Below are 15897 nucleotides of genomic sequence, written 5' to 3'. Positions count from 1 at the left end.
CCTCTCTCCGCCCATCCTATCGAATCTAATGGAGGCAAAGGGGCCCAAAAAAGTACTAAGAAAAAAAAAATACAAGCCCTCTTTTAATGATCCACATGATAAAATTCTTCTTAAATTTCACTGTTGTGTAAAATAAAACTCCAAACAACCACATCCACTATGACAGCTCCATCACACGCTTGACTTGGATACCCCCCCCCCCCCTTATAAACAACAACAACGATGAAAATCATTATTCTCACGTCTCACTTTGTGTCACTTTCAGGAAGGATGCACGCGTGACAAAGCCAGTGACACGTCGACGGTTTCATTAAACAGGATGCGCTCAGACCATTTCACGCTTGCTTTGGTAATTGACAAAAAATCTGGAATGTGTCTGCACTTAAATAAACATCCCTGTGAGAACTGCCAGCCAGTGAGTTTATCTGATACACTCTGATACTTCATCAGCTCCTCTCACACTCATATTTCTTTATATTTCATGCTGAATTGTCTCTGAAGCTGCAGCCATGGAGACTTGAAATCTGTAAGAAATTTTCAAAGGGCGATGCTTTGACTGCAGCAGCACATTGTCAGATTTTTAATTTAGTTTTCTAGAGAGATGATGCAAACATTCGCAAAACTTTGAGAACTAAAGAAGACAAAGTTTAAGTTGAGAATAACAACTGTAATCTGAAATAATACGACTTAAAGGTCCAATCAGTAAGATATGTAGTGAGTGAAATGATAAAGTGAGCTTACTATATGATCAGACATTAAGGAAACATGCTATGTTGAAGTGCTGGCTTCTCTGACAACAATGCAGCAGCCAGTATGTCCTCCTTCTAACTTTAGATTCTGGTCCTGAATGCTCTGGATTTGTTTGGACCAGAGAAGGTAGGCGGTTTTAAGACACCCCCACACGACTGTTTTGGACGCCCCTCGGAAGCGGGTAAGAGAACTGGTTCAGATAGAAGTGATTGTACCCGACCTAAAAAGCCTCTGCATGTTTCTAATAAGCTCCACGAGCAGAAACGTGCTCAAACTAGGATCAATATTGGAGATGCTTTTGAAAAATGGAGAGAGGTTAGAACACAGAAAGGTTTACAGACCGATGCAGAGCTGGCTAAACACTGAAGCTTCAGTGTCCACCACATGGCAACCTGCGTGAGCATCGACTGTAGAGAAGAGGGGGCGGGGGGAGACAGCTCTCTATAATGTTTAGAATTTGGACTGCAGTACCCAACTTTAGCTTCAAGTATGTGAAAGAAAAGGCAGCAATGAAAAAAAAAGTCAAATGAATAAACTCACATGATAAATATTATAAATCGGGCTTATTAGACAAATTATAAAAATTAATCAAAGTAGAAATGATCGATTAATATGTGTGAAACTCTGAGGAGATGATCATGAGCTCGATGCTCGCCTCTTTTTCTGACACAAATCAAAAACTCAGTGGTACATATTCATCACCATCAGGAGCTCAGAGAACACTGTTTCCATGACAACTTCCCAAGCACTGCAAAACAAAGTACACACACACACACACACACACACACACACACACACACACACACACACACACACACACACACACACACACACACACACACACACACACACACACACACACACACACACACACACACACACACACACACACACACACACACACACACACACACACACACACACACACACACACACTACAGCTTTCTGTGTTTCTGTTCTCATGCTGCTGTGATGAACCTGCTAAACATTAACCTGACTTCAGCAACAAACAAAAAAAGGCGAGAACAACACGACTACAAACGCACAACCTGTCAGTCATGGATGACCTTTACGCTTCACAAGAAGCTGCAAATACATAAACGATTAAAAGCCAATACCACACAAAAGCATAACATGTATGCACCCGTGCTTTTTAGAATTTGCACCGTTAATCCAAAAGGAAGTCTTTTCTGCTGCTGCAGCGTGGTCGACCTTCAGCACAGATGGACCAAACATCTGAGGACACGCTGAGCGATGTGGAGGATTCTGTTTCTGAACAAGCGGTCACATCACTCGCTTTAAAGCCACCAGACTTCAGACACAAAAACATTTAAGACCCCATGACCATCGAGCGTGTCTCTCTGAGCGCCATCGTCTTTTTCCAATTGTTTCCAATGAGTAGAGAGCGTTTGCAGCAGCAGGCGGCTGACTCGGTCGGCTGTGAAACTGAATTGCCCTTCAGGGATTCATAAAGTTGTCTGAATCAAAATCTGGAGAAAAAGTGCAGCGCCCAGTGTCTTTTTTCCGAGCGCTGCACAATCTTTCAACTTTTCTAAAAGGCGCTGTTGACATCACTGGCACTCTTTTCCAAATGTTTGATATTCCCTGTAGTTTTGTCTCCTACACATCAGGTCTTGTACTCACATCCTCCTCGCTCCGTGTCTGATCGGGAAAAAAGCAATCTCAAATATAAAACATGCAGTAAAAAGTAACGGAGCAGTGTCAGTCATACAGCGGCCGTTGTCAACAGACTGTTGTCATGGAGACAGGACGGACGTGCAGCAGTTTTCTCCTCGGTGCACAAACGTTTCATGTAAGCACTCATGCGTGCATGACATGGGAGTTGCTGGTCTACCGCCGCCTCGATTGGTGACAGTTTTCGGGTTATTGACACGATAAAATGTTCCTACTGAATCATTTCCTGGTCAGTTAAACGGAGTTAAGTTAAAAAAAATATTTTAAAAAACAGCCAAACTTGGGGCGCTGGTGGGGCAATGGTTAGTGTGTGTCCTAACCCAGATTAAAATCCCACCTTTGGCTCCTTTCCCGCATGTCCTTCCTCGCTCTTTCTCCCTAATTTCTGACTCTATCAACTGTCCTATCTCTCCATTAAAAGGCACAAAAAGCCCAAAAATAAAACAAACAAAAAAGAAACAGCCAAACTGAGCACAATTTCATTTACATTTAGGGGAAGCGTATCTTATTGGTCTTTATTGGAATAGTTAGGAGACGCCTTAGCGCCCTCTAATGACCAGCTACCACTGACTTTAAATATTGATTTGTTTAAAAGGTAAAACAGTTGCATCATATTACTTTAACCTTTACAACATCTCCATAATGCACCTGGAGCTTTTCTTTGTTGTTTTCATCATGAAGACTTCAGACAGTAAATCAGAATCAAACGATGTTTTCACCTCATGTTTTGAATATCAGAGAGCGATGGGGATATGTTGACGAGGAGCAGCCTCCACACTTTGCTCCCGCCGGATCATCGTGCCTTTAACTTTTAACATGAGGAAGACACAGCTCAGTCAGACAGAAAATACAGAGCCTGGATTTGACTTGTGTCATGTCATTCTTCCTCGCTGCGGACGTGAGTCTCGTACAAATGGATTTGTTGATGCAGACAGACTCACTCGCAGGGGATCAAGGTTCCACGTACACAGATTAACCGGAATAAAAGTTTAACCACGGTGAAGCCAGGAGACACCGCCTCTCGCATGTCAGGCTGCAGGAGTGTAAACAGCTCGTTCAGTCGACCAGTGTCCAACCGTTTAATTACTGATTTGAAGAGATTTGATCAGAGCCTCGAACTTTTGAGGAGCTTTTCATCGCGGTCGGCTTCCTGACCCGACATGAACAGCGACAAGAATACACAACATGAACCAAAGAGCAACATGCACGTTTTAATATTCATGCTCATTAAAAATAGAGAGCAGATTGTTTAATGCATAATGCAGAACGCGTCGAGGATAATAAGCCGCACGACAGGAAACCATCTCGGTCAAAACCCAACAGGCACTTGTTTTCTGTTATGTGTTTTTTTTTTTTCTTTTTTACAGCTGGCTTTGGAAATGAGAATGGCTCGGGTTGTTTACTGCTTAGATGAGGATAAAAGAGGTTGTGAATGGGGTGCATGTGGAGTTGAAGCTTTTCCAGAGTAGACAGACACCTGAGACGAGGAAATGTTTACTTTGTGTGCAGAGGTTTAAAGATTTCTTTTTGGGCTTTTCGTGCCTTCAATAGCGGGATAGGACAGTGGACAGAGGGAGAGAGAGAGAGCAGGGAACGACATGAGGGAAAGGAGCCACAGGCTGGACTCGAACCCGGGCCGCCGGCTTTAGAGGACTACAGCCTCTACACCTGGGGCACGAGCACTAATCCCTGCGCCACCAGCGCCCCGTGTGCAGAGGTTTAAAAGGCCTCAGACCTCGTTAATTTACGATGACGGAAAATATAGTTCCTCAACACTTTCTTTTTGGCGTTTCTTACACTGGACTTCCCCGTTGTGAGGACGCCGCGGCCTCTCTGTTATCAGCGTGTTTTGAAAACAGAATCTAGCCTCTGCAGCCCGCTCCGCTGTGCACCCCAGGGACGTCTCTGAAGACGGACAGCTGGAGGATTTCTCTGTCCCTCCGCTGATTGTTGACTCTGTGTGTAACATCTCACCTGCATGGACGCTCCCTCCACTCGTGCCACGTAGGCGAACCGATCCAGGACAGTGACCGTGACGGGAACGGCGACAAAGAAGCCGCTGACGAACGCCCGCAGGTACCGCCCCTTTGACGCCTGCCGAGCCATCTCCTGGAGCACAAACAGAAGGAGAGCATCAGAACCGTGAGGACACAGAGGGAGGCAGACGTCGCTCAGGTTGGATTAGACTACGATGGATTAAACTGCATCGATCTCTGAGGGCAGAGCGGGTCGATGCAGCGGCATGAGAGAAACAGAAACCTGCACGGGAAAGAGAGGGAGGTCTGAGCAAACACAGGGGGGAGAAGAGGACAATAAGAGAGTGAGCAGGTGTTAAGAGGAAGAGCAAGCACTGAAACACACTCAGGTCGGATTATACAGAGAACACCACATCACAGTATTACAAAGAAATACACACACAGATCACTTTCCTCTTGGCTGCTCCAAGAAAAACTGGATCACCAATTCCAGATTACCAGAGCTGCACACTACATACTTTGTCCACAGGGGGCGCCAAAGTCCACAAAAACTAAAATAATTAAAATGAGAGATTTCATTTTAGATAATGATGATTTTTGGTGAAGTATTGCACAAAGAAACATCGTTTAATGGTTCGCCTCGTCTACTTTGTTAATAATTTTGTTTCACCGACATAATGAGCACATATAGGTCGATCTCAGCATATTCATCTCGTTATCTCCTCGTTATAACAACCACTATTTTCCTGTGTGTGATGATGAGTTAGTCGGAGTCGGTTTGTACATCCACAAGGAGAGCGCCACACTTTTTCTATTCTCACAAGTTTATATTCTACAATTCACTTAACATCAGAGAGTAAGTACAACACTAATCCAGTCATACATCGCCACCGAAGCAGCGGGAGCAATGCCGGGTTAAGTGTCTTACCCAAGGACATGTTTTAGTGCTGGGGATCGAACCATGGACCTTCCGGTTGAGAGGCGACGACTCTACCACTGAGCCACGGACGTAAAAGACGTTTAAACACAAAGAAGGTCAGAAGTCATCACTGATAAAACTGTTACGAGTAAATGGGCGTTCTCTGAAGCAACAGTATGCATTAATTTTGGTTCGGTGTAATTTGGCGCCCCCCAAAGATCTCTGAGTACAACTGCACCGAATTAACTGTTACCATGACGACTATAGGCCGTAGCTAAATGGCTACATTGGAGAGGTTAATTTACTGCATGCTCGTTCAGATCAGTTTGTGAGGTTTTAAACTTATGAAGCTAACTTGAAGATGGACGAGGAAAGAGACCACTCTTTGGCATCAGATGGATTTATTGATTTCTTTGTATCAAACCAGAGACAGAACTCAGGTTAGACGACTTCCTGCAGCCGGTGAAGCTGCTAAACACGAGACGACGATGACAGCGCTAACGATACATGCTGTACAGGATACAGGTCTCAATCTCTTCTGAATAATATCTGCAGGAATGAACACTCTGCGCCTCGCTCGCTCGCTCTCTCTCTCCTTCCTCTTCCTCTTAGCCTCAGCTGTCATATCAAACAGTACAGAGACAGGCTAACTGGCTGCTTTGTAGCTGAGGGATGCTGTGTGAACTAGTGCCATAAAGACATACGTACTTCTCACCAGATGACCTCAGCCCGCTGCCAAAGTTACATAGTGCTGAAAACAGGCAAGCGGGGTGCTCTGTGGACACGAGAGAGACGTCATCCTCCCTGTTGAGAATTATTGTTCTTTTAGATTGACTTTGAAAGCTGCTCTTTAGGGTGAAACACACTCAGATCTAACGTCATGAATCAGTGAACTAAATGAAGTAGATCATTACTTCCTGGTCTTCATGCTGCTGTCAGAACTGAACTGTGAGAAACCCTCCTGTGGCTCTGAAGTTCTGGAGACAGCTCGCTCTGCTCACACTCATTTCAGATTAAAACTAGAGGAAGAACATGGCGCGTGTGATGTAGTGTGAGGGCGCCCTGCTGCTGAAAGCAGAACATGATGATGTGGACACTGAGCTAACAAGGTGAGAAGGATTCTTCATTTCACCCAGACTTTGATGTGAGACCTGCTGAGTCAGAGTCAGGATTTAAACGAGTCGACAGGAAACTCTAGGAAGTGAGCGCGAGCGCTGCAGGGACTGAGCGAAACCTTGAAGCTCCTCTGATGATACACTTGTTCTCTGAGAGGGGGGAGTCACGCAGGGGCTGTATGAAGTGTAATGGCAATATGTTCACGTCAAGACGGATTGTTATGCTAGAATAGATTTTCTGCTCCGGCGCCGGAGTTTCCTCCCTGCAGCACACGGTGGGAGCTGATGTCTTACAACGCCCGGCGGAGGCAGATCGCCGTGTTTAATAAGACGTAACGTTCAGTGAGGCTGGGAACTCTCTGCGGTTTGTGTGTGTGTGTGTGTGTGTGTGTGTATATGTGTGTGTCTGTGTGATTGTGTGTGTGTCTATATCTTAAACAACACCTTCTTCACTGTAAGAGACTGAACCACTGTGATTTATTTAATCATCATCCTTTATTTATTTATTCATGTTAATTAATGTCTTTCATGGTGGCCATGATGTTTATCGTTGCCATGGAAACACAGGTGGTCACCTCAAAGACATCTCAAGCTGCATGAGGAAGCGTGAGCTGCTACTGAAAGCTGCCGTATGTACTGCTGAGATAAAAAAGACAGAGACGGTGCTGTTTGTGTGTGCACCCTGGAACCCGTTTTCAAAAGTTTGCGTCTTCAGGCACCCAAAACGCTGCCATCGTCTATCCAGTCTCTGCAGACACAGTCCCCACCAACACACACACATGTATGGAGGCCCAGAAGGGATGATGGAGCAGCTTTACTTTAGTATGACCCCCAGTTTCCTCATATGCCGCCGTTCACTGCCTGTCAACGATCATGTTTTCACAGTGAGCGCCGCGGTCCGTCTCCAGGGCGTGCCAGAACTAAATACAGAACTTTCACAGAGCTGCAGAGATGACAGCAGATAAAAACTGTTTACCTCCTCCTAAACACTAAAATGTTCCTTTACTCAGTCATTAAATGAACACCACAGCTGACACATGATCGTCTTCTTAAACCGAGCCTCTCTGCAGCGAGGTCACTCCTCCGGCTGCAGACGGGTCGGTCGTGGAGGGAGTACACTTTGCTGTTGATGATGTTCTGAAGTCCTGTGATGTGGAGGTAATAGCTGTAGCAGATCTCCAGAGTGCGGCGGCTGGACGTCCACACGAGGCTGATAGCTGTGCACCGGAGGCAGCGGTGCGTGGCTGCTGCTGCCGCTGCCAGCTGCTCGGTCATTTCACGCCTGTCTGGGCTTCCTGGAGCGAGCGGATGAAAAACTCCAGCGGGGGGAGAACGGGCTCGGCGTGATGCGTTTCAGTGTCCGATCACCAAACCTGCTGTGAAAAATAGACTTAAGCTCCAAGTGTTTCACAGAAATGTCGAGTGAAATGTCCTCGTATGTGGTCAAGTCGTACATGATAAAAGGACGGATTAACGGAGGGTCCTGGTGTTCTTAAGAACGCAGAGATGGTTACTGGAGACTATCGTTTGACGTCGTCAGCAGGAAACTTTGTCTTCTATCACAGGATCCTCCTCAGACGCTCTCGGTGAGGTTCAGGTTTATTTGTTTCTCTCCTGAAAACTCAAAGGACTCCCGTCTGTGTGTCTTTAGAAATTCATTTTGAAAACGACCTTGGAAACAGCAGCTGAAGTGCTCCTTTAAATGGAAATGTAAACGTCTGACGTCGTTCAACAGCAACCGTGAAAATCATCCTCGGTTAGAAATGTTTTAAACAAACACCGGAGGGACCTTAAAAAAGACGCTAAACAGACTCTGAACGGTGACATTTGAATTTGATGATCTGGGAATAAAAAGGCATTGGATGGGGCGCCGGATGGCTGAGCGGTCATGACATGTGCCCCATGTTCAGAGGCTGTAGTCTTCGTGGCAGCAGCCCGTGGGTTAGAATCCGACCTCAGTCCTTTGCTGCATGTTGTCCCCCGCTCTATCCTCCCATTTCCTGTCCGATCCAATGAAGGCAAAAATGGCCAAAAGAAATACCTTTTAAAATGGCATTGGACATTTGTGTGTGTGTGTGTGTGTGTGTGTGTGTGTGTGTGTGTGTGTGTGTGTGTGTGTGTGTGTGTGTGCATAATGAGATAAAGTTGGTGTCTTGATTGATAGAAAATGTAATTTAGATTTTATTTACTTGGGCATGTCTTCATGTACCTAAGATTAAAAAACCTGCTGACTCAGCGTATTCGTCTACATGAATATAAAATAAGATGGTTTAAGTAGAAACGCCGCTGCGCTTGTGTGAAACTGCACCTTAATTAAAACCTTAATTAGCAGCTGCCTGTCAGGCTGTTAGTAAAACACAGCGGTGCCTGACCCCCCTCTTCCTCAGGTCCACAGCTCTCACTCTCCCGGGTCTCCGTCCAAACTTATTTGTAGGTCAGGTCTTTTATTGGCTCCCCCCTGCACAGCGCGGAACTGCTGCCCAGGCAGAAGTAGAACTGGTTGGAGGGGAAATCTCACAGCGGCGGCCTGTAATCAGCGTCCCTGCTGCCTGGCTGCGTCCTTCCCCTGTGGATTTATCGCTCTGGAAAAGCTTTGGATCGCCAACATTAGTCAGCGGCCCGAGATGGAGGCCAGCGCGCAGAGCCAGAAATTCAATTGTAGTGATCGGAGGAAAAACACAGCACAAAGTCTGGGCTTGATGGTGGCTGATTTGCTGACCTGAGGTCTGCTCCGGGGGCTCTGCGCTCGCTGAATCTGATATTTATACCCTCCTCTGTATTGGGCTCATCTGAATAAAGTGGAAGCGGTTACTGGAATTGGGTTTGTGGAACCCGTGACGGATCTGTGAGGAGCTGCTCTCCGACATAAAGAGGCCTCGTCATCCTGAGGCGACACGGACGCTGCTCTTTCACTCAGTCTGCTCTTTATGTGCTGATATAAAAGCAGGAGCTCTGCCGCACTCTAATAACTCCCAATAAGTGTTTGTTTATGATAACCTGTCTGCTCCATCGCTCGCCTTGTTACACAGCTGATTCTCCTTATTGGGCGCCGGCGTGAATAACAATGTGGAATAGAGACGTGCTGCATTAACTCGTCTGTCACCATGTCCACAGTATTAATGTCTTTTCTGCAGACTTGATAAAGACCGTTTCCCCCGGCGGAGCTCACTTTAATGTGCTCAAGTGCATTTGTCACCGCGTCATAAACAAAGGCACAGAGGGGCCGGACGCTCTTAGTGAAGCAGTACGATCACAACCTGACACCAAACACAAAGAACCAGAGAGAGAGAGAGGCCGGAGATGAAGCCACCTGTGAAACAACAATGCAGCAGCCAGTATGTCCTCCTTCTAACTTTAGATTCTGGTCCTGAATGCTCTGGATTTGTTTGGACCAGAGAAGGTAGGCGGTTTTAAGGCACCCCCACACGGCCGTTTTGTACGCCCCTCGGTTTGCCAGATATGAGAGCAGTTATCAGGTCAAACCAACAGGTGTTGCAGTGATGGAAGCGGGCAAGAGAACTGGTTCAGATAGAAGTGATTGTACCCGGTCTAAAAAGCCTCTGCATGTTTCTAATAAGCTCCACGAGCAGAAACGTGCTCAAACTAGGATCAATATTGGAAATGCTTTTGAAAAATGGAGAGAGGTTAGAACACAGAAAGGTTTATAGACCGATGCAGAGCTGGCTAAACACTGAAGCTTCAGTGTCCACCACATGGCAACCTGCGTGAGCATCGACTCTCGAGAGGAGGGGGCAGGGGGAGATAGCTCTCTACATGTTTAGAATTTGCAGTACCCATTTTAAACACTAGGTGTCAGAGTTACATATTGCTCCTTTAACTGTCCCTGTAGGTGGACAGGATTAACAAACACCAGGCTGAAGTGCTGCTGATGGAGGGGACACACTCTTCTTAGATCTGTGACGGAGCGTCTGCCTAAAATGACAAATGCCAAACGTTTCCAATGAGCCTAAAGCTGGAAAACAACAAGCAAAAAGCAGAGAGAGGCCTTACAGTAAAATAGTTTTTAAAGTGGAGCAGTGACAGAAAGCTGCCAGGAGAACATAAAAAGGCCAGAGCTGCAGGACGTTCAGTAAATGTCAAAGTCTGAGAGCGACCCACGTTTCACCTCCAGCTGCCTCGATAAGAGCGAGCGCCGGTCACTGAAATGGACTTCCCCTCATCGTATCACCGAGACTTCCCCCGCAGATTACCCATAATTACCAGCAGGAGGGTCTGCAGTCGCTGCCTCCTCTGCAGAGCGTTTATCGGATGGAAAGACCCGAAAGCCTCACAGCAAACTTCCAGATAACGGTCACTTCTGTCCTCGCTGTTTCTCTGTCTTCATAAAAATCTATGAAGCACTTTTTTTTTTTTAAACGTGTTTGATTGGATCTGTCAAATGTTTTGTAACATCTGAGGTCCAAACCGCGCCGTTATTCTTTCCCAGTCTGAACATTTCCTAGGTCCCTGAAAGGATCCGGATTCACCTTGTAGGAAACATGAACAGATTTCAGAAATACCTCCTGATGATGTCCTCTCTCCTCCTCTCTGTTAGCGAGACATTTGATCTGACTTTTGGTACTTTTTTGAAATGGGACAAACTCCAGATAACATCTTTAACATCATCACCAAATATTTATTCTTCTCCAGACCGCCAAACCTCAGCGTGCATGATGGCCACAACCGAGCTCACTCGCTCAACCTAAACTAAGGTGATTAATGGACGGGTGTCAGTGTTGACTGTAAGCCGGGAGGATCGGGCCCTCTGCCACGAACGCAAATGGGATTTGTCTCTCATGCAGAACATCAGACGAGGTTTTTTTTTAGGCCACTGCAGCAGAGAAAAGCGTAACAAAAATCCTAGTTTCTGCTTACCTTGGAGGAGTAATGGGCAGTTTGTGCCTTGGGTGAAGAAGTCGTTAGCTCAATCTGTCACTCTGGGACACAAATACGAGCTGAAAGCCACTTGACAGCTCAGAAATCAAACAGAAATAACCGGGCTGAGCCACCGCTGAACATCTCTCTCAGGGTACAGAGCAAATAGCAGATGTCAGAATGTACCTGTCAACAGACCCGCCAGCGAAATCACAAACGACTGCACCGAAAAATAAAATCCAGAGGAAGCAACCGATGACACGTTCCTCAGAGTTTGATATTTCTGATAAAAGTCTGTCTTATGTTCCCCCCACAGGTGATTAAGATCTGACGCTTGTCATCCAGAGATCTGCACACTCCTCCCTGCTGAGGTTATTTAGCTTACACAGAGAATCATTACACACTGCTGAACCACACAGAGAAACTCCTGGTTTCAAGTCCAGTTTTTATATCTTTCAGTCAAACATGATGGAAATGGGTAAAAAGACTTTGAAGAACAGAATATGTTTGTTCACCCAAATAGTAAGGCCTCCAGGAAATATTGCCGTACTTTAATCTACAAGTCTATTTTAGGTCTGCTTCCTTCGTACCTTCTGACTTTCATCAGTCAGACTCATACTCTTCGATCACAGTACCTTTTCTCACTGTCTGTATCAAAAGTCAGAACTGAACTGGAGAAAAAGGCATTTCAGTTTGCTGCTCCCTTTACTTGGCACAAATTACAAAAAGAGCTGAAACTTAATGAACTTCTCTCGCTGGACGCTTTTAAGAGGAAGTTAATTTTGGAGGTGGATACATCTGGCTTTAGATGTTCTTCCTGATGTATATGTGGATGATATTTGACAAACATTTGGCTGCTCGCTGTCTGTGTGAAAGATTTTTAACCTCAATGAGTTTCTTTCCTGGTTAAATAAAAAAATAAAAACATACTTTGAGTGCAGCTGTAAATGTAGTGACACCACAGGAAGTGGAAGTCGCCAGCAGTTTGAGGACGACTTTTTTTAGCATTTCAGCTGTAGCCATCTTGTTTTTTTTTGTAGCCATGCGTGACCAGGAAGCGAGGGATTCACAACTGTAAACTTAACAGCTAACCCTTGTAGCTAACCCCTCTTTCTGCTCTCTTTGACTCTAATTTTTTTTAAAAAAAATTTTACCTTTATTTTACCAGGTAGCCTCATTGAGATTTGGAAACATAATGGAAATAGAACCATAATGAACTAAATGACCGTCATGCTGTGTTGAAGAAGACTTGAAAACTACAGTGTCAGAACATAAACTTATCAGGAAAACGTTTACTGAGGGAAGAAGACAACAGAAGAAGACCTAGACCAATACCTGAAACCTGTTATAAAGAGGTTTATATTTCACAGTTACCATCCTTTGAGTGTCCTGACTGTTTATTTCTTGTTTATTTGAGTCTATATTTTGTGTTTTTCATGTTCGTATGATAAAAAGTAATAATGTCATACGGCGTCATGAGTCCAGGACAAAGAAAGTAATCTGATGCTGCTGAGGAGGAGGACAGCAGCTCTCTGATTACATCTGGAGCGTCTGACATTTAATCAAGTCTGCGGCTCAAAACGCCTTTTCAGCGACATGACAGCCAAACATCATTATCACGGCGGAGGGAGGTTTACTGCAGCTCCGTGCATTGTAGAAGAGCTATCTGGAATAACAGATTGAATCCTCGTTATCGAAACATTACAAAAGTATCTCATTCAAAATGTAAGAAAATAAGAAAAAACAGAAAATTAGAGAGGCTGGTGGAAGCAAATGTTTGTCGTGTCTGCTTCATAAACGACTTCAAACATCTTCATTTGTGATTCTGTTGAGCTTCTCATTTAGAGCACGACAAGCTAGCAGCAAAAATTAAACTCATTAAGCTCGTACTTTTGCAGGAATGATGTTTAAAACCGCTACATTTTTTAAACTTCCATTACTTTGTACTTAAAACAAAAGTCTTAGGCTTTTATTTTGAAATGTTTGTACTTTCTTAAGCTGAGAGTACTTTACCTGCTGTGTGCTTTTATTTTTGAAATACAATAAGACCCTTCCTGTAGATGGGAGGTTAGAACATGAAGTTCAGAAACAGGAAGTGGTTAGAGATCCCAAAGTGACGTCAAACAGCTCAAAGGAACGGTAACAAGGGTCAATGTGTGATGTCATAAGGTGGATATTCATAGCTTTCACGTGACTTCACACTCTTATGGAACCGCCCACCTGGAGGGCAAGAGAGGCTCTCTACCACTGTACGCTACTGAGAAGTTACTGGTCTCAGTGGCCCCCTACTATTTTTACATTTTTCAAATGAAATACAGTTGTTGTTTAATGTGATACACTAACCGACGAGGAGACGAGCCCGAGTTTTGCTTCTACAGAATTTAATCCCCCTGTGAGGGGGAACATCAGACTTCTCCTCATCCTGACATCAATTATAGTGTTGCCTAAATCTAAATATTCCTGCCGTTAACTCAAATGACTGCCCCAGAACAATATTGACAGCTGATACTATCACGAGCTAATGCTAATTAGCTAACGCTAACTAGCTAATGTTAGCTAATTAGCACTCACCGATGCTTGAATATTGAGGAATTTCTTGCCCTTCACTTCTGAAACTGCAGCATTATCGACCAACACCGATCAATATTACACAAAGCTGCCTGTATGTTTGTAGACTTTCATCCTACAGCGGTGTTAACAGTTAAAAGAGTGACCATGTTAACTGATGACTTTCAGAATGAAAGTGTGCTAACAAATACCTCTTTGTTCTGTTTTTGTTTTATCATAACGTCAAAATTACTTATGAGATATGTTTAAATGAAAGCTAAACAAATAGGCTTTCGTTAGGACACGTAACGTATGACAACCAGACTCAGTCGGCTGACAGTCACCAGTTAACATGGTAACTCTTTTAACCGTAACACCGGCACGGGCTTTGCCGTTTCTAGCGATATTTAGTGTCCTGTGTGCTGTTAAAGTATCGCAAGTGCCCCAAATATCAAAGTTTATCTTAATATCTTAGTTTTACTATAGTTGTCAGGTGATGTAAACGTGTGTCGTTTACAGGAGATGTTAAATTAAAAGCCCGTGCTGCAGTTCTACAGGCTTTTCAACGGTGGCCGTTACTTTCCTGAGCGGTTTTTTGTCCTCCAGCCCTCCACGCTGGAGAAGTCACTGAAAGCTATGAATTACTTTGGACTCGTCAGCTGAGCTGTCTTGAGAGTTTGTTAAAGTGAAATGAGACATTTCAAAGATGCAGCAGTGTCCTTCTCTTCACTCTCTTCACTGAGACTACAGGGAGACACTGAGGACGACTATCTACGGTGAGCCTGAAAGGACAAAATAGAATGAATCGCAGTCCAAAGACAATGAATGCTGACAGCCCTGATTTAACCACGACTGACATCGACGTGAGCAGCGCTGAAAACGAGGCATCAAATTTCAGTTCAGTTTAACTCTAAACTACTTTTTCAGCTGAATGACGACGAGCTATCTTTGGTGAAATGTTTTGGCTGTTAACCAAAACACTTGGACCTTTACGACCTGTGAGAGGCGGGATGGTGCCGACGCTGTGTTCTGTCCACTGGTCATCATCAGTCGCCTGAGCTGATCTGATGTCATCATTGATTATGGATTTTAGCATCATGCTAGTTCTGATCTCAGAGGTAGCATGACGGTAACGCCCTCGAGCTTTGCCGTGTTTGTAGTTTACATCCTGCACATCACATAGTTTCATGATGCCTGAGCTCTCTGCTGTGTTTCCCACATTTTAATCCTTGGAGACCCCCCCTACTCGTACTACTACTTTTACGCTAAAATGCTGTAACTAAGCTCAGTCGTCATCACATCTTTGTACATTCATATTTATTCTACAACAGTGTAATATTGGTACATATTGCAATAAAGGAAGTGAGTACAGGGAACACTGAATACAAGTAAATGATGTTTTAACAACAGCCTGACTCGACAATCATACAATCAAGCGACCGACTCCTGCAGCTTTTCTGAAAAATAACAATAACTTTACCTTCTATAGAGTAGGAGCATGAAGTAGCACCAAATGTGAAACTGAATTACAGCAAGAGACCCTCAAACCTGCAGAAAAGTCCTCTACTACCGACCAGGACTACAGAGTGTCTGTTTGTGTCTGTCACTGATTCACAGCAGCTACATATAATAATAATAATGTGCAAACATCTGAAGAAGCCCACACAGAAACAGACACAAACAGCCTCTGTTTCTCTCCTTCAGGCTCTTAAAACCCTGCTGCTGTCAGTCACTCTGCTGCTGTCAGTGTGACCGGCTGCTAACGATGCTAACAGCTTAGCCGCTGCTGTTAACCTTGAATTCACTTTTTAAAATACCGTCGATGACGCAACGACGTGTCGGTAACAGCGGGTCAGTGAAAAATGCAGGAGAGAAGCTGTACGTCTTCATACCACAGTTACAAAACAAAACTTTAGCTATGAAACTTAAAGCTAAAACTACAGAAGCTAACAGAACACACCTACCAGCAACGTGCGTGCCGTCTTCCTGTTGTTGTCATACGTCACGCGTCGGCGTCGCC

General features: G+C 44.7%; 1 protein-coding gene across 3 annotated transcripts in view; it reads right to left on the bottom strand.

The window, feature by feature from the left end:
- Positions 1–15897, bottom strand: part of immp2l (inner mitochondrial membrane peptidase subunit 2) — a 113898-nt gene extending 98001 nt beyond the window's left edge. For 2 of the 3 annotated variants that reach the window (XM_020634943.3, XM_020634945.3), the window contains exons 1-2: positions 15842–15897; positions 4420–4554 (exon numbers count right to left, since the gene is read on the bottom strand). In XM_020634943.3, the coding sequence (XP_020490599.1) occupies positions 4420–4551 (132 nt within the window). In that variant the 5' untranslated portion in view covers positions 4552–4554; positions 15842–15897. Of the gene's footprint in view, positions 1–4419; positions 4555–15837 lie in introns of all 3 variants that reach the window. The other variant, XM_020634946.3, reaches the window with a different exon arrangement.

This window comes from Labrus bergylta, chromosome 7 (assembly GCF_963930695.1).
Source record: "Labrus bergylta chromosome 7, fLabBer1.1, whole genome shotgun sequence".
Taxonomy (NCBI): domain Eukaryota; kingdom Metazoa; phylum Chordata; class Actinopteri; order Labriformes; family Labridae; genus Labrus; species Labrus bergylta.
Note: the sequence above shows the minus strand (reverse complement) of the source record. Positions and strands in the feature narration are given on the sequence as shown.